Here is a 27,822-nt window from a genome sequence, read left to right as displayed (position 1 = left end):
ACCTCAGGACCTTTGCATTTACTGTTCCCTCTGCCTAGAGCATCATCCCCCAAGATATCAAGATGGCTCATTCCTTCACCTCCTTCAGGTCACTGAAATGTCACCTTCTCATTGAGGCCATCTCTGACCATACTTTACACACTCCATATCCCCCTTCCTGATTTATTTGCCTCCATAGCTATTACTGTCATCTAACATACTATATATCCTACTTATTTGATTATTGTCCTTCTGCCTCTACTAGAATGTAAGCCACTTGAAGGCAAGGATTTTGCCTGTTTTGTTCAATGTTGTATCCCCAAAACCTAGAAGAGCACCTGGCTCGTTCAATAGCCATATGTGGAATGTGACCAGATAAGGGCCCTAAGGAAACAAAGGGTTGAGACCCAGAAGGGATTTGTCTTGAACAAGAAGAGACACACCACATTTTACCTTAAGTAGAGGTAAGAATGGATTCATATATGTTTGTAGGCAGAAATTTAAGTATTTGTCTCCTGATTGCCTATAATTTCTCTGCAAAATAGAAAACACGGAAGGACTTAAGGAGAATAGTAATGGACAGAAATAATAGCAGTGGAGAATGGGAGAAGGAGCTAAGCAGGAGCCAAGGCCTGAGCTCTCCTACAGATAGAGTAGAACCACTCCGAAGCAGCTGGACTTTCTCCTGGAGTGGGGGTGGTGCGCGTTGTACTGGCTTTATTTTTCTAGGATTGATGATCCAGGTGAAATTGAAAACCTGGATTTGCCTTGACACCAATCTACCTGGCTGTGTGTTTTTATTCACCTTCATGGGTAAAGGAGGGAAAGTTTACAAATAAAGAATGGGAATGTCAAAAATTCAAGTTCTGTCTCAGCTTTTTCTTAAAAGACCAAAGAGAATCCCTTCCACTGACTCAGTGCCTCCGTTTGTTTACCCACTGAAGAAGTCATCCCGATCGATGGTCTCCTGTTAGTAAAATGAGGAGTGTCTTTAAGAGTAGAGAAAAAGAAGAGGCTAAAGAGTAGGCTTTCTCCCGGCCCCTCCCTAAAAACTGAAAATTGATATATATGCCAGGTGGCTCAAATTCTGGGCCTTCTCCCCACAACTTTCCCAGTACCTTCCAGCTGCCCCCTGGTGTGACATTCCATTCCACTTCTTTTTGTGCTCATCCCCCTCAAAACTCGCAAGCTTTTCCTCCACGTGGTTCTCCATTTATCTTGCCAGGGAGACCCCTATGAGGGCGGGGCTCTAATGACGCCATAATGGGAACAAGCCAATAGCCGTGACGCTTCTCAGTGACGCAAACGTGGGGTGCGGTTTTGCCTGCCCGGGCGCAATGAGGCGGCTGCCCGCTGGGTGGCACCGATTTCCCGGGGAGGTCCTTTCTGGGCCCCCGGCGGAGGTGGAGGAGAGGCCAGCAAGAGCCAAGGCCAGGGAGCCCTCAGCGTCAGCTGCTCACTGCGCCGCGCCAGTACCAGCCGGGACTCACCCGCAGCTCCATGCTTGTGCCCGGCTCGACTCGTCCATCGTGTGAGAAGAAGCAGGTACATGCCACTTGTCGGAGGCTGGGGAGGAAGGATGCAGAGGTCAGTGCCGTTTGAGACTCAGAAAGTGAGGTGTCAACGACAGCCTAGGCAGAATGGCTACTAGAAATGTAGGGCGAGTGCCAGCTACTGGGAGGAGCTCCAGCTGCGGGTGCCAGTTGTGGGGGGGGGGTGTCGCGGGGGGGGGGGGGAACCTGCCAACTGACAGCCCAGGGTGCCAGGAAGAGCCATCTGTGTGCTGGTCAGTGTGTTCTAAGGAAATGCTGCTTCGGCAGGTCCAGGTCTCTGCCGTGAGGTATGTGGCCTGAGAGTGCCTCCTGGACAATGACAGTCCCTTCCTCAGGTGTGCATGCAGTTCACATACTCCCTGGTGGGGAGGGCTGCCGCTGCTCAGTTTGCCAAAGGAGGTGGGGGAGGGAGAGGGCAACAGTTAAGTAGAAAGGGAAGATTTTCCACCAAATCCAAACCAGAAAGAGGCATCTTTGAAAAATCTCAACAATCCCAAACCAGATGCAGGTGCCGTGCTCCAAGGCAAATAACTTTAGCCAAGCCAAGTCATGGCCATCCCATTCTAGCTGTTCTCTGAGGAGAGAACATCGACTTCCCGACCTGGCTGCTTCTAGAATGGGACTAAGTTGGAGACTGTAGTGATGCTCACCTCCCCAAGCAAGGGTATGAGAAGGTTCCCCAAGTTGGACCCTATAAAGTGGAGGAAAGGAAAGCTGGTTAGGCTGGGGCTTGGGGCATCCCCTACTCCTTTGATGCTGTAGATGCATGCCAACCTGGAATCATCATGAGGACTGGAATGAGGGCCGGGGACAAGGGCATCCTCTGAAGTGCATCATCAGGACCCAAGCTGAGTCAGTAGTCTCTGCTGAAACAGGGTGGAGGCACCGCCTGGGGACTCCCAGTCCGCAGAGAGCACCATCGAGAAACAGACTGGGAGCCAACAAGAGCACCAAAGCCCAAGAGGTTAAGAATCCAGCTCCTTCCTCCTATGACCCTGACCAGCCCAGTTCTGTGGCCTTGGAATCCTGAGCACTCCTACAGGTAGAGTGGAGCCACCCCAGAGCAGCTGGGCTTTCTCCTGGTAGCCTGGGAGAAGCCGCATTTGCTATATTTTTCCAGGCAAAGGGGAAAGGAGCCCAAATGGGCTTGGCCCTTCTTGGCTGAGTGGGGTGGACAGCTGGGAATATAGCAAACCTCATTTGCCCTTGCCAGTTATGGGACATGGACAAGCTCAGAAAAGCCTGGGGCTGTTCTCTGTCATTGGAACAGGGCACTCGGAGGGGTAATGCCCCACATCCTCTGAACCAGAGGTTTTCTCTCTGGTTTACTTGGGAGATGCTACTACAAATACTACCACTAAGTATGATAAGTGGAAGTATTCAGTATAATTATCATTTATTGTACTCCTAGTATGCGCGAGGAAATTTACAAATATTATTTTATCTAATACAACTGAGGTGTAGCATTATTATTGACTATTACTCCAGTTTTAAAGATTATATAACTAAGATTCAGACAGCTTAAGTGATTTGCCCACTGTTTCAGAGTCAATAAAAGAGAAAGAACTGGAATACAAGCCCAGGCCTAGAAGTCTATTATAAAAGAGTTTGGACTGAAAACCTGAGAGCTTGTCCCTCCTGCCTCCCACTGTCTGTGCGCCCTTGAGCAAGCTGCTGGCCATCTCAAGGTCTTCTGCATCTCAAAACTGAAGGAACTGGATTAGCACTGTGGCCTCTTCCTCTTCTCTAATTCTGTGACTGACACCTCCTTCTCCATATTTTTGCCTCAATTCCAGCCCCATCCCTCTGCCCTCTTTCCAGTTGTTTCCCCTTGAATCCCTCTTTTGTTCCATGTCAGAATGACCCCCTTCAAAGAGTCCTCTTGGATTTCCTTGCCTGGCATGCTGGCCCATCAGGGCAGACCCTCGAGAGAGGGCCTGTCACTGCCCCTTTAATTCTCCCCGGGTTTGGAATGCAAGTGAGTTGAGCTAGCCATCCCTCTGAGGTCAGATAAGATACTATATATATATCAGAGTCAGTAACCTGAGCTCCAGATTACCCAGCCCAGAGTCAGACTCCAGTCTCCCAGCTCTCTACTGCGCTCCTGGCCCTGCTGGGGAAGGAGAAGCCCCCAGATCCTGTCCATTGCCCCCGGACACAGGTCAGTAGCTGCCCCTTCAGTATCTGAGCTCTGCAGATCCGCTGAACAGATTGTCTACTGGGGGAACATTTAAGAGGTCGCCCCACTGGGCTTGGTGGGTGCTGTGGGCAAGACCAAAGGCTAGAGGCTGACGACAAAGCCACTCTCCCCTGGGGAGGGGACACCAGGAGAGTGCCTGGACAGAGGTGGCTAGAAAAGGGTATTTAAGGATTCCAGTACTGCTTGAGGCTGGGGGGAGGGGCATTTCATTGTCTTTTCTTGGAAGTTTAGGATGCCTACCCCCTCCCAACCCCAAATCAGGAAGTGCCCAATAGGGACACTATCCTAGGCCCACCCACTTTTTTTCCACCAATCAGAATTCTTGTTCTAATCTTTAATCTCTTTATTTTATCTCTTCTGCCCCTCTCCCAGCCCTTGGGCAACTAGTGGGAGTCAAGAGACAGAAATGGACCCAAATTTCCTTGGATGACCCCCTGCCAAGGCATGCAAGACAATCAGGCACTAAACTGGTGGGTTACTGGGTGCCAGCCCCTGAGAGACAGAGCTGCTAGTGACAGGCTGGAGGGGAGGGGACAGGTTGAGGCTCCTGGGGGCCTGAGAGAATTAGACAGAGCTCCTGGATTATGTGAGCACAAATATCCCCGTTCCCCTTCTCCATTCTACCTGCATCCTCCACACCTGCTAGACTATCCCTTGACCCAGGAGTTGACGCATGTGCCCAGACAGTGGGCAACTAAGGGCAACTAAGAGTGAAGGTTGGAGAGTGTAGATGAAGGGAGACAGGGCCCCTCTCTCAGCCCACTTTGTCCTTCAGGTCAGCACATGAGCAGTGCCTTTTATTCCTTCATTGTTAGCAAGTAGCTGTGGGAAACTCTGACATCAGCACTGTGAAGGTTCCCAAGCACCTGGCAGAACTGGCTGGTTCTCCCCACTCACCTGTCCTGAACACCTGGGCAGGAGGGAAGAGACTGAACCCTGTTGAGGTTCAGAGGTTCATGCCTCTGAAACCCACCTAGGGGCTTTCTATTCTACCCAGGCAATGACAAAGACACAGAAGTTGGCATGCCTTTACCCCAGATAACAGAGCAGATCTGGGCAGAGAGGAGCCAGGAAGCCTGCTGGGATGTGGGGTATTACCCATCCCCTACCCTGAAGGCCAGGAGTGCCTGAGATTCCTAGGGAGCGAGTTCCTCCCCTGGTTGGGCAGGTTAGGGAGCCTTTCACATGAGCAATAGGAAATGACAGTGGCTGATTGCAAGGGGGATGGCTGCCCCAGGGGGATAAGGTTCATTTTAACCCCTGACTCACCTAGCTTAGGTACCCAGGCTAGGTGTGTCAGGGGTTAAAATGGTATGCAAAGCTGCAGCAAGGGTACGAGGCTGGGGGCCTTGTCCATAACCAGGCCTTGAGCCAAGGGCCCTGGCTGGGGCTAGACACTAGTGCCAGGGGACACGTAAGAGCTTGGCACCACAGGTGAAATGGAGGCCTCCTGGACCATCTCTAGGCTGATCAGTATTGTTCTGGGGCTCAGGTTGCACCTGGCTTCACTTTCATTCCCCTGCAGTGGAAACGCAGAAGGGCTGCTTGGGCGGGAGTCTACCTGCCATGCTGTTGCCTAGACAGTGATGCCTATATGCCCCCACCCTACACCACATTTCCCCCACTCTGTGCCAGCTCAGGGAGAGGTCAGGGTAGTGTAAAGTAGGGGGCTTGGCTTCAGGGTGGCTGTTAGAGGACAGAACACAGCTCTGTCACTGTTCCCAGGGTGACCTTGAGAAATCCACATCACTTCCACAAATTCTAGTTTCCTTATCTGCAAATGGGCATAATAATAGCACCGACTGCTTACAGCAATTGCAAGGATTAAATGAGTTAATCACAGTGTCCCAGAAGTCTTAGTGCAATTTAAAGCTTTAATAACTTCAGAAACATCATACTAAATGCTTCATTTGAATATTTCCTTATTTAAATTCTTGTCTAATTTTTATATTGTGAATAAAAAATATTTTTAATTTCAATTAATGTAAAAAAATTAAACCTTCAAATGATGTTTATAAGTTTGAGGCATTTATTCTTCCAAAAGAATTAAAGCTTAAAACTGCACTAAGACTTTGGAGATACTCTGTATGAAGTCCAGAGGTGTTCAATGCCTGCTGGCCAGGGTGATAGCACTCGTTCACAGGTCCTACCAGGAAGCTGGACACTCTGTGCAGAGTAATGCTGCTGCCCCTCCCAAGAAGAGGTAACTGGGCAGAGTAAGGGGGAACTCTGGCAGAGCAGGGAAGAGTGGAGGCACCTCTGTGAAGATGGCGCGGAGGAGGGCCTTGGCAAGGGGACGGCAGCCCGTGTTGTCCAAGGTGGCGGGCACCTGGGGACTTGCCTCCTAAAGCCACATGCCTGTACTTGCCCATTCTGGGTAAAGAGTGAAAGGAGCCAGGCAGCAGGGGCCCCACACTGGGCAGGGAGGGGGAGGGGAAAGAGGGATCCCAGCCAATGGGCTTGCCTCCCACAGCCCCATAAAAGGGCCATTCAGTTCAGACTGTTCCTATGGCAACCAGGAGACTCCCAGCCATGTGAGAGACTGTCCTGTCCTTGTGTTGTGCAGCACGGCTAAGGCCAGGGCCCTGGCCCGCTCTCCCACGCCAGGTGCATTCTGCAGCCTCCAGGGTCAGCCCTGCCAGGTAATGCTAAGGAGTGCCAACCCAAACTGTCTGCTCACCTGGAAGGTACCGGCCCTTTTCTCCAGAGTGCAGCTGGAGGGTTGGGGGAGGTGATAAGCATGCTCCAGGCCTCAGCCCCAATGGGGATCCTCTCCTCAGACAGGGAACTGTAAGCCAGAGGTCAGTGCTGAGAGGCAGCTACCAAGGGGCTGTTCCTGGTAGCATGACACCCCCTGCCCAGGGCTGCTTCAGGGAGAGGTCTGTCAGTTAGTTGCCTGTCAGATTGGAACAGTCAGGAAAGCAGGGATTTAGGAGCCCCACTGTGATTCTGTGGACTAAAAGGTGGCTCTACCTCCAGCCTTCAACCTTTCCCAGTGCTACCCTGTTTCCCTGAAAATAAGACCCAGCCGGACAAAAGACGCATTAGAGCTGATTGTCTGGCTAGGTCTTATTTTCAGGGAAACACGGTACATCGCAGCTGTCCCACCGCTTCCTGTCCCTGTCCAGGCTGTACCTTGTATGGCCCCAGCACTTCTGCATCATCAGTGGTGCCAGAAGAGGTCATGAGCCTGGGGCACTGCCTGCAGAGTACCAATTCCCTGGGAGCTTTAGTGTGGGGGAGGGATGAGAGAGCCTGGGGAGGAGTCATGAGCTCATGCCCTGGGGGGAGGGGATCGTATCTGATTGGCTGCCCAGTGTCCCAGAGCCCAGCTCCTGAGACCCGGAGACTCTTAAGAGTTTGAATTATTAATGGAATTCTCATTAATAGTGAAACAGAGCAGGACTAGTCCCATCCCCAGCCCCCTGTGCCTCTGTCTCTTCCCCTGGCCTCCCTTAGCCTTCACGTTCTTCCATCTCTGCACCCCAGAAAGTTAAGAAAATGGGAGGAAAGCTTGTGGTTCCCCCCAATGTTGAATGACGTCTTCCTACAGTTCCTTTTCCTAGAAAGAGGTGAAAGTTGTACTGGAGGTGGAAACACAGTGAGCAGGGGAGTGTACAAGAAAGTAGGGGGTCCCCGGGCCAGGTAGGAAAAAAGTAGACAATAAATGTGGATGAGGTTTTTCTGATGCCAGACTGGACTGAAAACTGCTGGAGGTCACTGGCAGGTCTTAGCAGTTCTGTTCTGGGACCTACATGAAAGTCGCCACCAGTTGATCATCTACCCTTGCACCGATCCTAAGCCTCGCAGGTACTGAGTTTCTAGAGCTCTCTGCCAAGCCCTCATTATCTAGGGCTTGGCACCAGCTCCTCTCTTCCCTAATAGGCTGGTCTCCCAGTGTGGGGTAAATTATGGGCTGCCCAAGCCACTGACTGCTAAACAGCTAGATTGTGGCCACTGCCTGCTCACCAGTCCATCTCACAAAGGGCTGCGGAGAGAGCCTTGGTGCTCAGGGCTGAGGTCAGAGGCTTCCAAGGCCAGGAGATGGCCAGCCCTGACATTATTATAGGCCTGCAAGGGAGGAGCCAGGCAGGCTGCCTGGCAGGGGCTGGGGGAAGAGATAATAACTACTGTTATTGTTGAGGGCTTTCACATGTTATCTCATTTATTCCTCACAACAACCCTGTGATAATGATTATACTCACTGCATAGGTGAGGAAATTGGGGCTCAAAGTGGTTAAATGGCTAGGGCAAAATCAACCAGCTAGTCAGTCACAGGGAGAGTCAAAAGCAGCCCCTGCACAGACTACTCTGAGAGTCATGGATGGCTTTGCTACCCACCACCACCGCCCCAACCTCCCAAGGGCCCCTGATAGCCTTCAGGAAAGACTTCTGATCCTACTTGCTACTCTCTCCAAAGCACCTTTGCCGTCCAGCTCCCTTGTAGATAAAAAAAAGCTTGCATGTTTAGGGTGACGCAGGGGCTCTGGGGGTCCCCAAGTAAGCCTAAATTTGATGGGCAGGGATGAATCAAGGTAAAATGGAAAGAGCGCTGGGCTGGAAATCTGAAAGACCTGAATTCCAACCCCGGCTCTGCTAGTGTGTAACCTTGGGCAAATCAGCATCGTTCTTCCCATCTGTACAATGGAGAAGTTAAAATGGATGACCCTTTAGGGCCCTCAAAACTCCTTAGTTCAGAGATTCTGTGTTCCATCACCAGACCCACCCCAGCTGTAAGGACTGGGGGTGAATACAGGAAGTGCTGCCTGCAGTGCAGAATTTTAACCTCTAGGGGGCCCCCTTTGCACAAGTTATTATCATCATGGAAAGCTAGGGATGGAGGTTGGTAGGGGAACTACTGGAAGGCCACAGCACCCTAACTCCACTTGAAGACTTAACTCAATGAAGAGGGTGGGTTCTGCCACATGAGAATTCCCTCACCACAGCAGTGACCATGTCCATGGAAGAACTCTGGGTTGGAGTCTAGAGATCAAGGTCAAGCCCCCCTCTCTGCCACATGCTCACTCACCACTGCGTCTCCCCAGGCCCTATTATTTCCGCTCAATATCCTCCTTTTCCTCACCAGGAATCTGACCAAATGATCCTCAGGTCATTCCAGCTCAGACAGTTTATGATTCCAAAAAGACTTCTGCTCGTCCCATAAGTCAAAAGGGAGGGAAATGGTTTTAACTCTTGAACTATCCAGTGTTCTCAGTGCAGAGGGTGAGGGCTTTGGCACCCCTTCAACTTGGGAGTTTCTGCAGAAGCTGAGGAGAAGAAGCTGATGGGATCTGGATTGGGATACTATGTGTAGCTTGGAAGGCTGCAAAGGGAGGGCAGCCCCTGCTTGCACGGTTGGATCATTGAGGAGAGCACTCAGAGGCCCGGAGGTGCTGAGACTGATTGCCCTTTGTGGTTTATAAAAGCCAGTAATCTCTGTGCTTTCACTGAGATGTGAATGCATGCATGGGTGAGTGCAGAGCTGTGTGCATGTGTGTGTACACACATGCATAAGCGTGTTTCTCAGTGGCAGGCCAGCCTCTTGTGGAAATGGACTGTGTGGTCCCTGGTTGAGATCTAAGGTTCTGGCCAACTGGGGATGGACAGCAGGTACAGTGGGAGCCTGACACCTGGCAGGGCCCTCTGACAACTGCTTTCCTTGTCTTTCAGCCCATGAGGCTCCCAGTCCCCAGTGAGTGCAGCCCTGAAGGATGTCCCAGCTCTCCTCCACTCTGAAGCGCTACACAGAATCGGCCCGCTACACAGATGCCCCTTATGCCAAATCAGGCTATGGCACCTACACTCCCTCGTCCTATGGGGCCAACCTGGCTGCCTCCTTCCTGGAGAAAGAGAAGTTTGGTTTCAAGCCAGGCCCCCCAACCAGCTTCCTCACCCGTCCCCGTACTTATGGCCCTTCCTCCATCCTGGACTATGACAGAGGCCGCCCCCTGCTGAGACCAGACATCATCGGGGGTGGAAAGCGGGCAGAGAGCCAGACTCGGGGCACTGAGCGGCCTTCAGGGAGTGGACTCAGCGGGGGCAGTGGATTCCCTTATGGAGTAACCAACAACTCCCTCAACTACCTGCCCATGAATGCCCGCGACCAGGGGGTAACCCTGACCCAGAAGAAGTCAAACAGTCAATTAGACCTGGCCAGAGATTTCTCCAGCCTGCGGACCTCAGATAGCTACCGGATAGACCCTGGGAACCTGGGCCGTAGCCCCATGCTCGCCCGCACGCGCAAGGAGCTGTGTGCCCTGCAGGGGCTCTATCAGGCAGCCAGCCGCTCCGAGTACCTGGCCGACTACCTGGAGAACTATGGTCGCAAGGGCAGTACACCTCAGGTGCCCATCCAGGCCCCTTCCTCACGAGTCCCTGAAGTCCTCAGCCCCACCTACCGACCCAGTGGCCGTTACACTCTGTGGGAGAAGGGTAAAGGCCAGGCCCCTGGGCCCAGCCGCTCCAGCTCCCCAGGGCGAGACACCATGGTGAGTTTGCCCCTTGGGGACCCTGTGATGGGCTGGGGAGGCAGCCACTGATGTAGAAGAGCCAGGGTGATGGAAGGACTCCCAACTCGACTGATGATCAAAAGCAGAGGTTTTCCTCCCAAGCCCCACGGTGGCTGCTCCTGCAGCCCTAGTTGGGACAAGACAGGGAAGTCACCTAGGCACGTCTGGTGCCCTCATGGCTCAATGCCCTCCTCAGAGACTTTCCCACTCTCCCCAGGAAACCCACTTCAGGACCTGTGCATTCGACGATGGTCCAGCAGTCCTCCCGGAAATACTCAGCTACCCCCATATACACTGCGATTCTTACCCGCTATTTTTTCATCCAACATGCAAGGGTCCCACGCAGGCACTACCGCATCCTGGACTGGATGCTGAGGCCCCTAGACCACCAGTGTTCCCTGTGGTAAGAGAGGCCTCTGTGCTCTGGTTGCATCTCTCCTCCTACTCAGGCTTTCACCTTCCAGCCTGGAGACCCAGCTTAACATTCGGACCCAGTCATTCGGGAAGAGGTTCTCTCTTCTGATTGACACTGGCTGGCTCAGGACCAGGGTGCCTGGACAGCAGTCCTTACCATGCGTCCTTGGAGAAAGTGGTGGAGAATTTTTGTCCAGGGCTTTAGATGATCCAATACCTCTATTTTCCAGTCCTGCCTGGGCTAGAATGAAGAGGCTCCACTGGAGACAGCAAAAGCTGGCATGGTCTCATTCATACCTAATCCATGAACACACCTTTTTGGGGGCATAGACTACATTCTGCCTTTTCTGTAGTTATTAGTGACCCATGAGGTGGCGAGCACTCAGAGGATGAGAAAGAAATCATATCTCTAGCTCCCTGACCATGTGCTTAGAGCAGCACAGAACTCGGCTGACCCATTGATTGCATGTATGGATAATGAGTGTGTGGATGGATGGATGGATGGATGGATGGATGGATGGATGGATGGATGGTGGGTGAATGGATGGACAGATGGATAGGCAAGCAGATGGGTAGGAGAGTTAAGTGTTGTATCTTCATAACCTTATGGACCCTTCCCCTACTCCTAGGGCATGTGCCTTTTTGAAACAATAGCTGCGTCACAGCAAGAAATGCTGCTAAGGGGGGCTTGTCCAGATAAATGGAGCAGGGTTGCAGGATGGGCGGGGCTTTGGGTCATAGACCTTGAAGCTTGGCATAACTAAAGGTCTTGAAAGAACAACTTTGGTAACATTACCTAGAGAGTGAGTCTTGGCCTTGGTGGGCCATCTGTGAAGTGCCATGGGAGATACAAAAGCTGGTGTCTTCCAGGACGTTCAGACCCTGACAAGGTAGGGTCTTGGCTACATTGGAGGACTAGTGTAGAAGAGTGGGAAACAACAGAGCTGGCCTGGAAATAGATATGTGCTCTCAGAGGAATACGTGCTTAGGTTGGAGCATGAATTCACTTGGGCATGTTCGGTGTTGCTCATCTCGGAGGCAATTAGAAAGTGGCTCTCAGTGGAGGGGCTTAGGTCCTAGAGGTTTCTGAGGGGCTTCCCCACTTTGCTCAGGAGAGAAGGGCTCTTAATGGGATGCAGTGTTCCTCAAAGTGGGATTGGCAGACTTCCTGCTTCAGAATCACCTGCAGGGCTTAACAATTCAGGAACCTGGGCCCCACCCAGATCCCCTAAATCAAACTCTCTAGGGATAGCCTGAAAATCTGCCGTTGTCACAGGCTTTTCATAGAATCTTTAAGCATGCTGAGGCTTGAAAACCTCCTCTCCACAGATAAAGTGCAGATCCACCCCCAGTCCCAGTCATGAGATAGCAGGGTCTCCTGCTTTCCTGGGGTTCATACTCCATTGGGATTCTGCCTCCTCTCCACAGGCATGCCTCCCTGGAATCTGCTGCCCTCCACCTAATCTAAAGTGGACACCTGGGCCCCAAGCCCACCCCCAGGGCCAGGGTGAGGGGAGTTTTGAGAGACAACTTCAGGGGAATAGCAGATTACCCTAGGGCACTTTGCCACCCTAACATCCCTCCTTCCCTTCCAGAAACAATACACAACACACTTAAGTAATGCTAATAATACCAATAACGCCCTACAATTGAGTTAGTGTTCCACTCTGAGCTCATGCTCAAAAAAGATATTGCCAACAGGGAAAGGCCCCTAAAAAAGGGTCATCCTAAAAAAGAGTTCCCATTTCATAGATTAAAAGGGTCAGTGGTGTAAGACAAGACCTTGATCTGACCTCGGCCCCTCTCATCCTCACTTCCCGGAGCCTCTTGCTGAGGTGAGAACAACCCTGCTCATGGAGCCTGGACCACTTCTTTCTAAAACCGGGTCCAGCTTCTCTTCATATCTGCATTTGGGGATCTTACCTTCTCTTTTATTCACTTATGGTGCTCAGTTACTACCGTGTTTCCCCAAAAATAAGAACTAGCCGAACAATCAGCTCTACTGCATCTTTTGGAACAAAAGTTAATATAAGACCCGGTCTTATTTTACTATAAGACCGGGTATAATATAATATAATATAATATAATATAATATAATATAATATAATATAATATAATATAATATTATATATAATGTAATTAATATAATCTAATATAATATAAAATACCGGGTATAATATAATATAATACCGGGTCTTATATTAATTTTTGCTCCAAAAGACGCATTAGATCTGATTGTCCGGCTAGGTCTTATTTTCGGGGAAACACGGTAGCCGTGTAACCTCATAGAAGTTCCTTAATTTCTGAACCTGTTTCCTCTGTAAAACAAGAGTGATCAGAGTTCCCATTTCATAGATTATCGTAAGGAATTAAAAGTTGCATGTGAAAGGGCCTGGTATGTAGTAGGTGCTCAATGAATGTTCGTCCTCCTTGCACCTTTCCAGGTGCTTTGGGAGGCAAGAGATGTATGAGCCTGGTTCCTGCCCTTGGTGCATTCACAATTCACTTGGGGAAATAAGGTCTTAAAATAGTTGCCATAGGAGAGAGCCCTCAGTGTTTTGAAATGTCATATGTGGTGGGAAAGGGAGAGGTCTTCTGCAGCTGGGATGGGCTGCTGTGACCGCTGGAAGGAACAGTTTGTCTCTTTAACCTTGAACAACTCTCATCTGAGCTGTTTCCTCATCCATAAAAGGGAATGGTCATGCCTGCCCTGCCCACCTCACAGGGATGTCATAAAGCTCAAAGCAAATAATGGATGTGGAAGAATTTGAAGCCAGGACAGTGCTATGGAAAAGTTTGTGTAAACTTAAGGGGGAAAAGATATTAGATTGGTGCAAAAGTAATTACGGTTTAAAAGCTTAAAAATAATTGCAAAGACTGCAATTACTTTTGCACCAACCTAATAGAAGAGGGTCTTTTAGCAGTTGTCTAGAGTGGGGAGGGGAGCAGCCTTGGGAGGAACAAAGGAGAATGTGCATCCTGTGGCAGGATCCAGCCTGATCTGACTCCTCTGGGGCCCCTGGGGCAGCTGACTTGAACTACAGTTGGCATTCGTAAAGGGAGGTCAAAAACAGGCCCCACTGAAGGCATAGAACAGTTCTAACCAGACTCATTCCCCTCATTAGCAATAACAGCCAACATGAACTTAGAATATCACAGGCTCAGCTGAGCACAATAAAGAACTGGTGAAGCAGGGGACATGAATTCTGAACAACCCCCCATGCTTGCATAAGCACCAACAAAATGCTAGTTCATGGGAGGGTACAGCTCAGCCTAGGATAGACGGCTGTCCCAGACTCTACCTTCTGTTTAAAAGGCAGACTGAGTAGAGAAGAAGGGTGTGATGGTTCACAACTGGTATTTTTTTTTCAAATCTTTCACTACCTCCAGTGGGGACTCCAAGGCAGATGGGTTGGCCTGCAGAGAACCAAAAGCCCAAGCACCCAAGCTGGTCATGTCCCCCCTCCGCCCCACATCTCCTGTTCCCTGGGCCTATGGAAGGACAAGCTGTTCCCACTGAGCCCTGCCAGGGCTGCGCTTTAACCCCTACAATCCATCCTAATCCTCCTCCACTCCACCCCTTCCCGCTGTTCCCTCCCCAGCCCTGGCATTCTGCCTGCCAGCCTCAGCCCTGCCTTCTCCTTGCCCTGCCCAGGCCACCCTCTCCTCTCCCCAAGCAGAGATGGGGGTTGGCCCGAGCCCTTCAGAGCACAGTCACCAGGCCAGGCACCTGCTGCTCAGATGCAGAGCCAGGGACTGAAGCTCAGAGCCTGGCCCAGCCTATTCTCCCCATGGAGTCTCTTCCACACCCTTGCCCTCTGCTCTGGGACCTGTTGCTAGGAGCAAAAGGTCTGGGAACCTAAAGTACCTGGATCCATTTGCCCCTGGGGTGGCTGCTGACTCATCTCTTAAAGCCTTGGGTTCCAGCTGTTCAGTGACAGGGAGATTATATAAGCTGAAGTCATGTGAGTTTTCTCTTGGGTGGGACTTTGGACTTGACTGCTGCCATGCAGTGGCGAGGTGTGTGTGTATGTGTCAGGAGGGCGGGGCGGGGGGGGGGGCTCCAAAGGGAACAAGCTAAGGATGGCTGCTGGGCTGCCCAAGAGCTTCTGGGTGAGAAATGTGACCTTCTTCTTTCGTCCCTTGCCTTCTCACTGTTTTCTCAGCCACACTGAACAGCATCCCTGCTGTCTTGTTTATCCAGCTTGGCTGCCTAGGACCCTGGGGCCTGTCCTCACCCACTCAGCCACGCTGAGAAGGCTGAACTTCCTGAGGACTTGAATTTGTGTTGACAGCATGGGAAGGTCACTCAGAGGAGACCTTAAGCCCCAGAGGGGTCTCATAGCCAGGATCAGTACCAGCTGCTGAGAAAGAAAGGGCAGTCAGTTTGTGATTTGTGGTTAGAGTCAGCAAGACACCGATGTCTCTGTCCCTTAAAGACGGGCTGTGGGCTGTGACCTGGCTGGTGGCCTTGGTGCTACCTTACCCAGGCTCAGTTTCTCAATCAGTGCCCAGTACCATCCTCCCTGCCTCCTCCTCCACACCCACTCCAGGATGTCTTCATGAGTTAATGCGGTGCTAGGGTGAGGCTCAGCAATGCATAAGTTAATGCAAGCCCGGCAAAATATTCCCTGCCCCTGGGAGACCAGCTCCACTGACCATTGGCTGTAGAAATGAACATCATGTTCAGGGCCCAAAGCTGCACACGTGGCCCCTTGTACCCTCTCATGTAAAACTGGCACCCTGCACAGAGGTTTAAGCGAGAGAAGGAAGTGTGTGGGCCTCTGGAATCCAGCTGGTTCAGGCCAGATTGCCCTGAGGCTCAAAGGAGTACAGAGCTTATGGCCTCCTGGGGTAAGAGTGATGCAGGGAAACAGAGCTTCCCACTGGCCCTCCCTCCTAGGGCCCTTGTGGGCTGAAAGCCCAGCCACCAACAAGGACTCTGAACCCCTACCAGTTCAACCAGTCAATCAGGCCACCAGTCTGTCCGTTTGCGGTGGTAATAGCAGCTGCCTGCTGGAGCAGGGCCACTGGCTTGAGACATTTGCCTGGGTCTGAGCAGTGTTTCCAAGCCCTGGACCAAGCTGCCCACTAAGATCTGACAAAGCAGGACACTCTCAGTCCTGCCCTCACAGAGTTAACTCTACCCATGCCAGGAAGGATTTGCGGTGGAGACAATTACTTATCCTACAGGAGAGGCAGGCCAAGCACGGGCTCTGAGAAATGGCAGTCTCAGGCTACAAAAATGAACCCTGCTCAGATTAGGTCAGTGTGTTTGAGTCAGAAAGTCACAAAACCAAAGCCAGATTCAGATCCCAAGAGACTATACTCCTCCCTCAGTATCCTCTGGTGTTTGGTTTCAAGACACCTCAGATACCAAAGTCCACGATGCTCAATTCCCGTATATAAAATGGTGTAGTATGGGCACTTAACCTATACTTATATATGTAGGCTGTGCCTACACATCGGGGATGCCTACATTGCATTTCATTCACGTGGATTCGGCATAGTGCTTGGCATGTGGCAAATTCAAGTTTTGCTTTTTGGAACTTTGGGGGATTTTATTTTTTTTCCGAATATTTTCAATTTGAGGTTGGTTGAATCGGTAGATGTGAAACCCACAGATATGGGAGGCCAACTGTATATCCTTTACCCATCCCCCTTCATGAAATAGCACTGAGGAGAAGAGGTCTCATGGGGGCTTGGCTAACTGAGAAATCAGCCACAAGTCTTTGCTGGTTGTGTCCTGCAGCTGTCAGACCTGCCTGACAAGATGACCCTGTGTGAATTGCTGCCCCTCCCCTCAGACTTCTCAAAGAGCTCCCGTGCAGGAGCTTTCCCCACCTGGGCCTCCCAGGAAAGCGGGGGAGAGCATGCTGGCAGAATGCCATGACGTCCTGGGGTGGGAGTACTTATATGGCTGGCCTAAGTCATAGGGAGATAGACCAAATGTTCCAGTGGGTGAGCCAGTCCTGCAGTACCCTAATTCAATATGCAAACCCAGACTCATCCCACCTTTTGAGGCTCAGTGGTACTTCCAGGTTGCCCAGCAGGGCCTGGCCTGGCCCCCGTTAGAGATGAAATCAACACCATTTATTAAGAACCCACCAAGAGAATCCACAACCCTGCCTTTGAGGAGGTTTCAGTGTGATGGCACAATCAACACATGATCTAAAACCATTTACAGAAGCATTAGAGCCACTTATGAAACAAAGATAAATATATGAAGTTAAATTAATACAGTATAAACAGAATGCTAACAGACTGAGGGTATGCAGTAATGGGGTGTTTAAAGCTGGGTGGCCTTCATTAGAAAAGGTTTTGTGGAAAACAGGAGCTTTGAGCAGAATTTATAAGGAGGTAATTGGCAGACTAGGAAGGGCATTCTAAAACCTCCTAGTAGTTGTTAAAAGCATGGTCTTGCTGTAGGATAGATCTGGGTTCAAAGCCCCACACTGTCATTTATTAGCTTTGCAGTCCTGGCAAGTCATTTGAACTCTCTCGAGACTTAAGGTTCTTCATCTATAAAACAGAGGTAATAGTTATTACGTCATTGTGTTATTATGGAAGTGAACTGGGATAACACGCATATATCTAAAGCACTTAGCCAGTGCCTGGCATTTAGTAAGTACTTAATCAGTGGCAGTTTTGTTTTTTAAGTGAGAGAAGGCAAGTGCTGAAGCAGAGAAATAAGAGCAGGTTGGTTGGCAACAGGGATCAGAAAAAAGAGAGGGTGGTGACAATGGAAGGAGCCTGTGGACAGACAGCCTCATAGACAGGGCTACCTGAGGCTTCTGGACTGGATGCAAGAGTCAGGTGCCCTAGGTGTTTCAGGGCAGAAGAGTGAGGTGATCAAATGCAAGCATTGCTGCAGACAATATAGGACTGTGGTTAGGAAGAAGGGTATGTGCAGAAAAAGGCTGTTGGTTCTGTCCAGGGGCCCGGTTTGATCACTGCTAATGGACAGTGACTGTGGAGGTCACCCCTCCTAACATCAGCACCCGTTTTTGTCACCAAGTAGAAGGTCCTGCAGCTCCTGCCTCCTGCCCACGCCTCCCACCACTGCTGGAACACATGGGGGCAACCCTCTATACTCCCCTCTGATTAGTGTAAAATTTGTGGGTGGCCTAGGGTACAGCCATACATATGTGCTTTACACATCCCCCATGTGGCTGTGGTCATGGGCGCAGTGCAGTGCACATGTGGGGATGAGCACGCCAAGAGGAACAGAAGGAGGCCACCGATGAGTAACAGCACACACTGCTACCTCTCAGAGTATTTTTAAATGCTAAAAATACTGGCTGAAAATAGCAAGCTCCAAACAGGATACTTTCTCTAGGCAGATTCTGTGTGGGTCCCTGATAGGTGAGGCAGGTGGAACACCAAATAAACTACAAAGACCTCTGCTCTTCAAGCACTGCTACCTGTAGGATCAGTGTACCCTCACCCCCACACCAACTGAGCACCATTTCACCACCATTGTATCACTTTACCCCCACCTCCCAAAAAAACATCAAAATTTGAGATTCTGTGAGAGATGGAGTTGGGTAATTGGGTAGAAGAGGCCAGAAAAAGTTCTTACTTGGGGCCAAAATGGGCAGTGACCTATTGGACCTTATAAAATATGGGCATTGCCTCTCTTAATAATGGGCCAAACTAGGGCTGAAGGGAAAAGGGGCGCTCAGTCCGGAAGCCTTGGAAATCTATCTCCTTAACCTGTCCTTAACCTGGGCTCACCGACCCTCACGGACTGTGGATGCTGCGCTCCAAGAGGACCTGAGATCCCGACCCCTGCCCGCCCCACCCCACCCCAATGCTGTACAAAAGTTTGTGTGTAAGTGCATTTTTCCCCGGAGAGACTACAGAGCTTTCATCGGGTTCTCAAAATGATCTGCAACCTCACAAAAGTTAAGGAATTGAATATTGCCTTAGGGGAAGCTCACCCGGCTGACACTTTGTCTTGGGGACTTGTCCTCTGCGGGCCTCAAAGACAGTTTCTCCTGAGTCCCACCCCGAGACCGATCCGGGGCTGCGCGCTCCCGTCCCGCCCTCCCCCGGACTTGCAGGTCTCTGCGCCGGGCGTGCCCGGCCGGGTCCGTGGGCTGGGGGCTGCCCCAGCGGGCCCGCCGGACACCGGGAGGCGCGTGGGCCGGCGGCGCTGCGGCCGCCCTGGCGCCTGAGGGTGGGGCGGAGAAAGGGGCGGGGCTGGCTCCGCCCAGGCTCTGACGTCGCGGGGCCCGAGGCGCCCGCGGGGCTGCCAGTCCGGGCCGGCACCAGAGACCGGTGCGGGGGCTGTTGGCGGAGCGCGCCGAGGAGGTTGAGGCGGAGGAGCGCGCGGTTGGCCGGCCGTAGCGGTTACCGCCGGGCGCGGTGGACAGTGTCCTGTGGCGACCTCGCTGGCCTTGGCGTCCCGGCTGTGGGTCCGCGCGGCACACCCCCGCGCCCCTCTAGCCAACGTTAGGCTTGGGGCCGAGCCAGCCGCCCACCCCTCAGCATGCGCACCTCATACACCGTGACCCTGCCTGAGGAGCCTCCCACCTCCCCCTTTCCCGCCCTCGCCAAGGAGCTCCGGCCGCGCTCTCCTCTCTCCCCTTCCTTGCTGCTGTCCACCTTCGTGGGGCTCCTGCTCAACAAAGCCAAGGTACGCGGGGCCCTTTTCTGGGACCCCCACGCAGAGGGCCTGGGGTTCCGCTGACTCCCCGGACGCTCCCCTCCCCCTAGGCCGCCGCGCGCCCTTAGCCGGGGACGATTCTTCCCCGCCCCCACCCCTTCTATCCCAGGGTCTCCCGGCAGGGAATGCCCCCGCCCCAGGTGACCTCACGCTTACTCGCAGCCCCCTCCCCTTGTTGAGGTCCTGGCCCCAGAGTCCTCCTCCCCTTCCCGGTAACCCCTACACCAGGTGGCTTTTAGCTCTTAATTCCTGGGTCCTATCAGGACAGGTGCAGAAAAGCGTAACCTTGACTAGTGCTCGTCGTGTTCGGGAACCGGCAGCACGCTGGACTCTGAGGGAGCGACCCCTCTAAGGCCAAAACCCAGCAAGAAAGGGAGATCAGAAAGGGGCAGCCTTCCCCCACCGCCAACTGATCCCAAAGGGGGTGCTCCAAAAGCGTTGGTAATGGGGGTCCTTTGACCCTGTGAAGGACAGAGGAGTTGCAGACAGGTAAAAGGAAGGGCAACTTCCCTTTCCCTACCAGCCCTCCCCAGTTCTGCTAAGTGGGCGCTGGATGCCCCAAATGAAGTAGCCACCCCAGAGTAATGCAGGAGCTAAAGGTTGGGCACTGCCCACTTGGGGGAGAAGGGGCCAGAGCTTGACAGGTCTTATGTAACAGTCACCAGCTCCCGTGTTGGCAGTGCGTGCAACTGCCCGGTGCCAGGGCCACACCGGGCTCTTTGGCTGCAGCCAGGACTCATGGCTGATCCTCATGGCACAGGTGAAGTAAACAGGAAAGCCGTTTACTGGGGTCTTGAGTGTGAAGACACAAACATCAATCAGCCTTTTTTATATGGCCCACCTACCAAGATGTTTCCTGTGCATTAACCCAGAGTGGGCTGCCCTCCTTCACCGGAAGGTGAATGCTGTCTGTTTACTGTGAAGGTGGCATCCACTTTCTGCAACTACTGTTACAACTAAGTCAAAATTAGGTTTGCTGATGGCTAATTTTAAGGCAGTTCCTGATCCAAAGTTTCTCAATTCTTTGCACACGAGTTCTAGCATACCAGCTGGAGTCATTTCCTTCTCTGCTGGTGAGGGACTGGCTGTGCAGGGTCTCTCCCAACTTCTCCAGTTCTAGCCTCTGCCTGTCAACCCTGAGGTAGGATTGTTTTCGCCTTAAGAAAGGTCATTCCTGGGACATTTTGTTCCTTTCTGGAATGGAAAGTGCTGACTTTCCCTGGAGCTCCTGATTTCCTATTCATGGCAGAAGAATATCTGGGTAGGCATAGAGCAGCGCTGCTCTCCTCTTGGCTCCCACCCCCTGACTCCTGTTATCCCAACCACCTTCTCCATGAGTGCTTAGAAATTGGCATGTGGTTCTGAGCGCAGGAAATTTTAAACAAAGGCAGACACCCCACACACGAAAAAAAACTAAGGGTCTTAGCAGTGCCTCAAAGGAGTTTCCCCCATCTCCCCGCCTACCAGGCCGTTAGTAGGGTTAGATCCTCAAGAATAGTAACTGTGGATGATGACAGGTTCTTCCTGACCCTCACTCTGCTGGGTCAGAATTAAAGTGTCAACACCACAGAATGCCTCAGTAGAAAGACACCTCCAGTTTCCCATTTCCCCACCCTCGCTGGTGCTCAGTGACTACTTTCTCAGCTGAGGGCCCACTGTAGTGGACACTGACATGGTCACGAGTGGTAGAACGCTTGGCTTGTACAGCCTGGTCAGACAGATGTTGTTTGAGGCACAGAGGGTAAGAACTAATGAAGTGTTGCCAAATATAGGTGTAAGAGCGGGTATTCTGTTGTGGGTAGGTAGGCTTTAACGTTTAGCTCTGAATGTGCAACACAGAGACTTCTGCAATGCTTTTGTTGGGCCCCAGAGGAATCCTTCTCCAGGTCTACCTGAAAATGCTGATAAGGTCTTTGTCCAGGAAATGCTCTCTGTTGTGGCCCTCTTACTGCAACATCAGGCCTTAGACTGTCAGAAAGGTAAGGTTCAAATTTTCTGTTTGGGGCCCTATACTACTAGCCCTGGCAGAATTCTTCAAGGATGCTTACCACTTGCTGCCAACAGGCGTTTCTCTCTAGCTGCAGGTGGAAACCAGGTCTCTCTTCTGCGCATATTTCCTTCCCTACCTGTAAGTGTTAGACTTGATAGCCGGCAAGGAGGGATCTGCTTACTTGTGTGATTGGCAAGGCAATTCCTGAAAAAAGCCCTCCTTCAGCCTGCCTCTCCTCTCCCCACTACCTTGAGCTGACAACCTCATGGGCTTGGGCTTGGAGCTGCTGACAGCCGCAGAGGCTGTCAGCACACAGCATAAGTAATTTTAGCTGAGTTATTTCAGGCTCTTGTTCTGATCAGGGTTGAGCTGGCCCCACGCATGCCCCAACCAGGATTGCTCTAGAGTTGCCTGCTCCCAGCCCCCTCCCTGAGAGAGAGGGTGGCAGGCTCATCTGTAGAGGGCTTCTTTAACCCTTTGAGCCTGAAGGTTTCTGACTCCTTGGAGGTAGGGCCAGGATTAGCCATTGACCTGGACAAACCATGAACAGAGTCCTCGACCTAGTACCAGTTCTTGCTCCAACCCCCTCACCAGCCTCCACAGTAGGGAGAAGAGCAAGAGTGACACCTTCAACCAGGTGCTTACCTCTGCTGGCCACAGTCTGCCATCACAAGGATTCCAAGCCAATGGCCAGTGAGAATGTTGAAACCTGAGCCAGGGAGGGAGGATTCTCCCAGGCTTCAATCAGCCCTCAGGAGCTGAGCTCAGCTGGAAAGAATTCCACCTGTCTCTGGCAATTCATAATGGCAGGCTGACTTGAGTTTTTCCCAGCTGAAGATCTAAACTCAGCTAAGATGTTTTGTCATTGAACTTTTCAAGATCTTTGAAGTGCCTATTGTAACAGCTGCTTTACATATTGGACATCGAGGGGTACAAATATAGGTCATTGAGATAGTGCCTGGATTTGGGACCTGAAATTGCTTGTAGCCAGGGATCAACTGTGTTCCCAAATGTATGAATTCCTAGTCTCCAGTGTGGCAGAGAATGCAGAGTAACGTGAAGATGGGGGGAAATATATAGTCTATAAAAGAAAGTAAAGCCCTGTTTTAATTACTGTGTGTTGAAAATGACTCAATCCTCTTTCCTACAAAGTATATAGACTAAAGGTTAAGAGAGCACAGTACTTGTGGCCTGATGCTTATGGTTCCAATGGGCAGAGAATTGCATGAGCGAGCTTAGCACAGGCCAGCCTGTTTGCCTTCAGCCTCACATGCCCTGTGTTCTTTGCTTGCAGAATTCTAAGAGCGCCCAGGGTCTGGCTGGTCTTAGAAACCTTGGGAATACGGTGAGTTCTTCCCAGCCTATTTCTTTCCTGGGGCCACCCCCTACTATGCCGACTGGGACAATATAACCAGTGTCCCCTCCTGGTTCCAGCTGATTCTAGGCCATTTGGCATCTGTCTGCCCTTCCTGGCTGGTGTTCTACAGAATTGCTGGGCTCTGCCTCATCCCTGTCCCCAGCAGGAAGCACTACTAGAGGGGAGTTGGCCTTTTAACTGTCAGCCTAGCTACTTTCCTGGATCTTTCTCCTTAAGGACATCCATTCACTTCCCACCCACTTCTGTCCAGCTCACCCACACCCTTTTATACAACTCTGTAGTAAATAACCAATTATGTCACCTGGGCCAGCAGTAGGAATTTGCCTCACTGACACGGAGAGGAACTTGAGGCTGTGGGAGGATTCATTTCTCGGGTAGACAAACCTGAGGGACTTTGGCACTACTGTGTTTCCCCAAAAATAAGACCTAGCTGGACAATCAGCTCTGATGCGTCTTTTGGAGCAAAAAGTAATATAAGACCCGGTCTTATTTTACTATGAGACCAGGTCTCATATAATATAATGTAATGTAACATAATATAATATATAATATAACATAATATAATATGACATGACATAATATAATATAACATAATATAATATAATACAATATAATATAATACTGGATCTTATATTTTTGCTCCAAAAGACGCATTAGAGCTGATTGTCTGGCTAGGTCTTACTTTCGGGGAAACAGGGTAAGTAGAGATGCCAGACATTGTCTGTCTTCCCGCACTGATTGTCTGGATCATCCTTTGCAGTGCTTCATGAACTCCATTCTGCAGTGCCTGAGCAACACCCGGGAGCTGAGAGATTATTGCCTGCAAAGGCTCTATATGAGGGACCTCAGCCACAGTAGCAGTACACACACAGCCCTCATGGAAGGTGAGGAACCCATCCATGGACACAGTTCTGCTTCCCCCGTGGACACTTTTTCCACTCTACTGTTGCTACGTACCAGTAGTTGTGTTTTATATGTCTCTCTCCTGTTTTTCTTTCTTTGGCTACTTTTTTTGGGATTCTAGTTTCAGAGTTACTTACAGAAAATGTCTCACCTGTTCTCCACACCCCCTCTCTACCCTCTCCTTTTAATAGAGTTTGCAAAACTAATCCAGACCATATGGACTTCATCTCCCAATGATGTGGTGAGCCCATCTGAATTCAAGACCCAGATCCAGAGATACGCACCGCGCTTTGTCGGCTATAAGTAAGGGCCTTTGCAGACGTGTCCTCCTCGGGGGTGGGTGGGGGAGGTGGCAGCAACAGCAGTGTCTTGGGACTAGAGGGATTGCTCGCTCTCTTTTCTTTGGGTTTAGTCAGCAGGATGCTCAAGAGTTTCTTCGCTTTCTTCTGGATGGGCTCCACAACGAGGTGAACCGAGTAACAGTGAGGCCCAAGTCCAACCCTGAGAACCTTGATCATCTTCCGTAAGTAAGAGGAGAAAGTTGTGGGAAGCAAAACTTTACGAATTTAAGTTTTTTACCTACTTCTTTAGGGGTAATGATATGAGGAGGATTTTATTAAAAATTAAGGATTTAGATTGATAGACCCTTAAACTTAAACATGGTTTGAGCTCTGACCCAATTGTCTTCCTCTCTCTGATTCCTAGTGATGATGAGAAAGGGCGACAGATGTGGAGGAAATACCTAGAACAGGAAGACAGTCGGATTGGGGGTAAGTGCATGAATGGGAAAGAATGCCTGCTTTTTCTGTCAAGTGCTTTTGCCTGAGCAGAGCATGAAAAGCCCTAAGAATCTTTCTCCCAGGCAACCCTCTTTCCGCCCAGTATCCAACAAACTGAGGCAGGAGCAATGAGAAAGGAGACGTGTAGAAGAGCATGTGCTCACTTCCTTGTGTTTAAGCATTGTATGTCCATCTCTTCCCCAGATCTCTTTGTGGGGCAGCTAAAGAGCTCCCTGACGTGTACTGATTGTGGTTACTGTTCTACAGTCTTTGATCCCTTCTGGGACCTCTCGCTGCCCATTGCTAAGGTATGCACCCCTGTTGCCCCACTTTTGAAACTCCCACTCTTATCCTTTCTGTTGTTGACCTCTGACCTTTTTTCTCTCCCAGCGAGGTTATCCTGAGGTAACTTTGATGGACTGCATGAGGCTCTTCACCAAAGAGGATGTGCTTGATGGCGATGAAAAGCCTGTAAGTCACCCTTCTGTAATAATTTCCAAGAGACCTCTCTGGGAAGACGCTATCACCAGCAAATCCAGCCCAGGAGTTACTGGATTCACACAGTCCTCTCCAGTTCTGTTTGTCATGTATTTCAGACATGCTGTCGCTGCCGAGCCAGGAAACGGTGTATAAAGAAGTTCTCCATCCAGAGGTTCCCAAAGATCTTGGTGCTTCGTATCCTTGGTGCTTCATATACAGGTTTACAAACCTGTATGCTGTGTCCAATCACTCTGGAAAAATCCATCAGGGCAGGGACTTGACTTTAGAGAGAGACTGATGACAAGGGGCTGAGGTAAATGCTAACAGAGTAGGAAAAAAGTAGACTTGATAGCCTTTCTTTTCTTGTTTGCTCTTCTGCTGCCTGAGGGGTACCCTCCCTCTTACGAGGCAGTCTCCTCTACTTTGACTCTGTTCTTGCCACCCTGTCTGTCCTTGACACACGTGAACACCAGATCTGAAGCGGTTCTCAGAATCTAGGATACGAACCAGCAAGCTAACAACATTTGTGAATTTCCCTCTAAGAGACCTGGATTTGAGAGAATTTGCCTCAGAAAGCACCAGTGAGTATTTTTCAGCAGTAAGGGAAGAAACATGGCACAAGTGTCTAAGATACAGATGGGAGGCTGAGAGGTGGAGGGAAGCTGCTAACCAGTGAATTTTGAAAACAGAATAGAGGCAGGAGGGGGAGGGAATGCCTTGGGGGCTTGAAACCTTGTGTTTCCTCCTCAGACCACGCTGTTTACAACCTGTATGCTGTGTCCAATCACTCCGGAACCACTATGGGCGGCCATTATACAGCCTACTGCCGGAGTCCAGTGACAGGCGAATGGCACACTTTCAATGACTCCAGGTGAGACAAAGGTCTCCGACAGGCCTCCTGGCTGTCAGACACCTGTACCTCACCCATCTATATGGCTTCCACCTTGACTGGATAGGATACGTCAGAGCCAAAAAGCCATGTAACATGTATGTGTCTGCTGCCCATTTGAAGAATCTCTAGAAGACAACGAAAGAGCTTGGCCTTGAGTATATACCAGAGAGATTAGGGACAGGCCCTCACATTCCCTCAGCCACTCAGCTCTGTCCCGAAGATCCCCCTCACCAGGGCTCTGACCTTTCCCTGCTCTCTCCACAGCGTCACACCCATGTCCTCCAGCCAAGTGCGCACCAGCGACGCCTATTTGCTCTTCTACGAATTGGCCAGTCCACCCTCCCGTATGTAGCCACAAGGAGCTACATCGCTTTCTTTCTTGCCCGTGGTGGCCCCACAACCTGTTTTTTTTTGTTTGTTTGTTTGTTTTGTTTGTTTTTTTAAGACAAAACAAAAACAAAAACAAAAACTGACAAATGAGAGAAAAATAAACTAAAGCTGCCGAGCAGGAGTTGCTGCAGCCTGCCTGGTCAGGGTCTGGAGCGGGAAGCCAGGTGCTCCTGAGCTACACCTGGCAGGGAAGATCAACAAGACATGGAGACTGGAGCCAGCACAGTGACCCCTCGGCTTCTATTGTTTGCATTTTTAAGCTTGTGGTTTTTTCCTGAGTGTAATAAACAACAGCAGCCTTTGGGAGAAGATCTTTGTCCACTTGCTGTGGGCTGCAGCCGGCGCCCCGCTCCTCTGGAGAAGACAGCGCCCTCTGGAGCCCGATGAGAGGATCTCTGCCGGGAAGCTCCTGCGCCAGAGCCGAGCACCGGGTCTTCACATGGACCCTGTTTACTGGTCCAGAAGCAAGAAAAACAACTATGAGCCAAGAGCCATCTTAACGCTGCTAACTCCAGGGGGACAGACCAGGGGACACCTTTGAAAGAAAAGGTGTTTTTTGTTTTTAAAAGCCCACCTTTTTTTTTTTTATTGTCATAACTAAAGTTTTCAGACTGGAGATGCTCTCCTTCACACCTCTTCACAACTGAGATGTGTGCTGGTCATTTTTTTTTAATTCTTCAAATACAACTTTTCTAATGCTAGCCCCCAGTGGTGCTAGGTAGGTGTTGTCCAGGCCCCAAGCACAGCCACCTGGGATCTAACAAGTTTTTTGGTTTTTAGGGGTTTTTTTCAATGTTTTGGATGGAATCTAGCTGCCTCTAAGAATTGTGCCTTATAGTATTTGGGGACCAGGGGGTAACTGCCCCTCCCTGAAATATCCCTCAGCCTCTTCCCTTTTCCCCAGTGCCATGTTCAAACTGGCTGGGAGAGATGGGGGTTATGCCCTTAGCCCCTGGCCTGTTTGCATTGCAGTGAGATGAAAAGGGGAGTAGGTAAAAGGAGATTTCTTACGATAGTGTATCAAGTTCTTCTGCCCACTTCCTCTAACCCACCCCTGGTCTACTCCCCGGCTGTTTAAAGGATAGCATAAGCCCCTTATCCCTAGAGCTTCTCTCACCTTTAATTTATCCCTCGTCATGTACTTTTTCTCCCTGACCTTCTCCACCTCAGAGCCTCCTGGACATAGGCCCTATGGACCGAGTTTCTCAGGGATGCCCACGCTGCCCCTCAGCTTCCCTTAGCACCAGTCTTTAGTTCTACCCTGGGAGCTGGGACCTGGGTATTTTGAGACATCTTGCCTCAGCCCTGTGATTCTTTCCCATGGGCATGATTTTGCCCTAAGTAGTTGGGCAAAATTCTGTGCTGTCCAAGAAAGTAAAGCTGTTCAGCACTGAGGCAAGGAGCTCGACCCATGGAGCTCTTTGCACCAGCACAGCTGGCCTGGCTTGTGCCTCAGAGCCTGGAGCTTTCTAGTGCTCCCAGGAGGAGGCATCAGAGAAAGACACCCCGAGTTTAACTGGCCTGACACCCTTCTCCAGGGAAGACCTATGAACCTGAGCCAAAGGGCTGGTGTACACTTGTTTACTGTGTAAGCAAGAGTAGAAGAATGTCTAATGTACATTGGAACCTTGTACAGAATAAATAATAGCTTTGAGAAATACATTGGTAAGTGATGGAATCTTGA

The 27,822-nt window shown here is 50.8% G+C and overlaps 1 protein-coding gene and 1 long non-coding RNA gene across 6 annotated transcripts in view; one reads left to right on the top strand and one right to left on the bottom strand.

The window, feature by feature from the left end:
* Positions 1 to 18,807, bottom strand: part of LOC117031262 (uncharacterized) — a 175,523-nt gene extending 156,716 nt beyond the window's left edge. The window contains exons 1-2 of the long non-coding RNA XR_004424490.1: positions 18,599 to 18,807; positions 1,470 to 1,545 (exon numbers count right to left, since the gene is read on the bottom strand). This is a non-coding gene — a long non-coding RNA (uncharacterized LOC117031262). The remainder of the gene's footprint in view (positions 1 to 1,469; positions 1,546 to 18,598) is intronic.
* USP2 (ubiquitin specific peptidase 2) lies at positions 1,350 to 27,798 on the top strand. 5 transcript variants are annotated; one of them, XM_033121753.1, is made up of 13 exons: positions 1,350 to 1,524; positions 9,403 to 10,220; positions 22,611 to 22,661; positions 23,455 to 23,578; positions 23,789 to 23,900; positions 24,010 to 24,120; positions 24,303 to 24,367; positions 24,581 to 24,684; positions 24,767 to 24,847; positions 24,973 to 25,051; positions 25,330 to 25,437; positions 25,607 to 25,727; positions 26,013 to 27,798. In XM_033121753.1, exons 2-13 carry the CDS (start codon positions 9,444 to 9,446, stop codon positions 26,098 to 26,100), a joined length of 1,821 nt encoding a protein of 606 aa, XP_032977644.1. In that variant the 5' UTR covers positions 1,350 to 1,524; positions 9,403 to 9,443; the 3' UTR covers positions 26,101 to 27,798. The 5 variants fall into 5 exon arrangements, with proteins under 5 accessions (XP_032977644.1, XP_032977647.1, XP_032977645.1 ...); XM_033121756.1 differs by having other exon boundaries at positions 1,429 to 1,566; XM_033121754.1 differs by lacking the exon at positions 1,350 to 1,524 and adding an exon at positions 3,598 to 3,693.
* The last annotated feature ends 24 nt before the right edge of the window (positions 27,799 to 27,822 follow it).

The sequence above is a fragment of the Rhinolophus ferrumequinum genome, chromosome 11 (assembly GCF_004115265.2).
Source record: "Rhinolophus ferrumequinum isolate MPI-CBG mRhiFer1 chromosome 11, mRhiFer1_v1.p, whole genome shotgun sequence".
Lineage (NCBI taxonomy): Eukaryota > Metazoa > Chordata > Mammalia > Chiroptera > Rhinolophidae > Rhinolophus > Rhinolophus ferrumequinum.
This window is presented reverse-complemented; position numbering and strand designations above follow the sequence as displayed.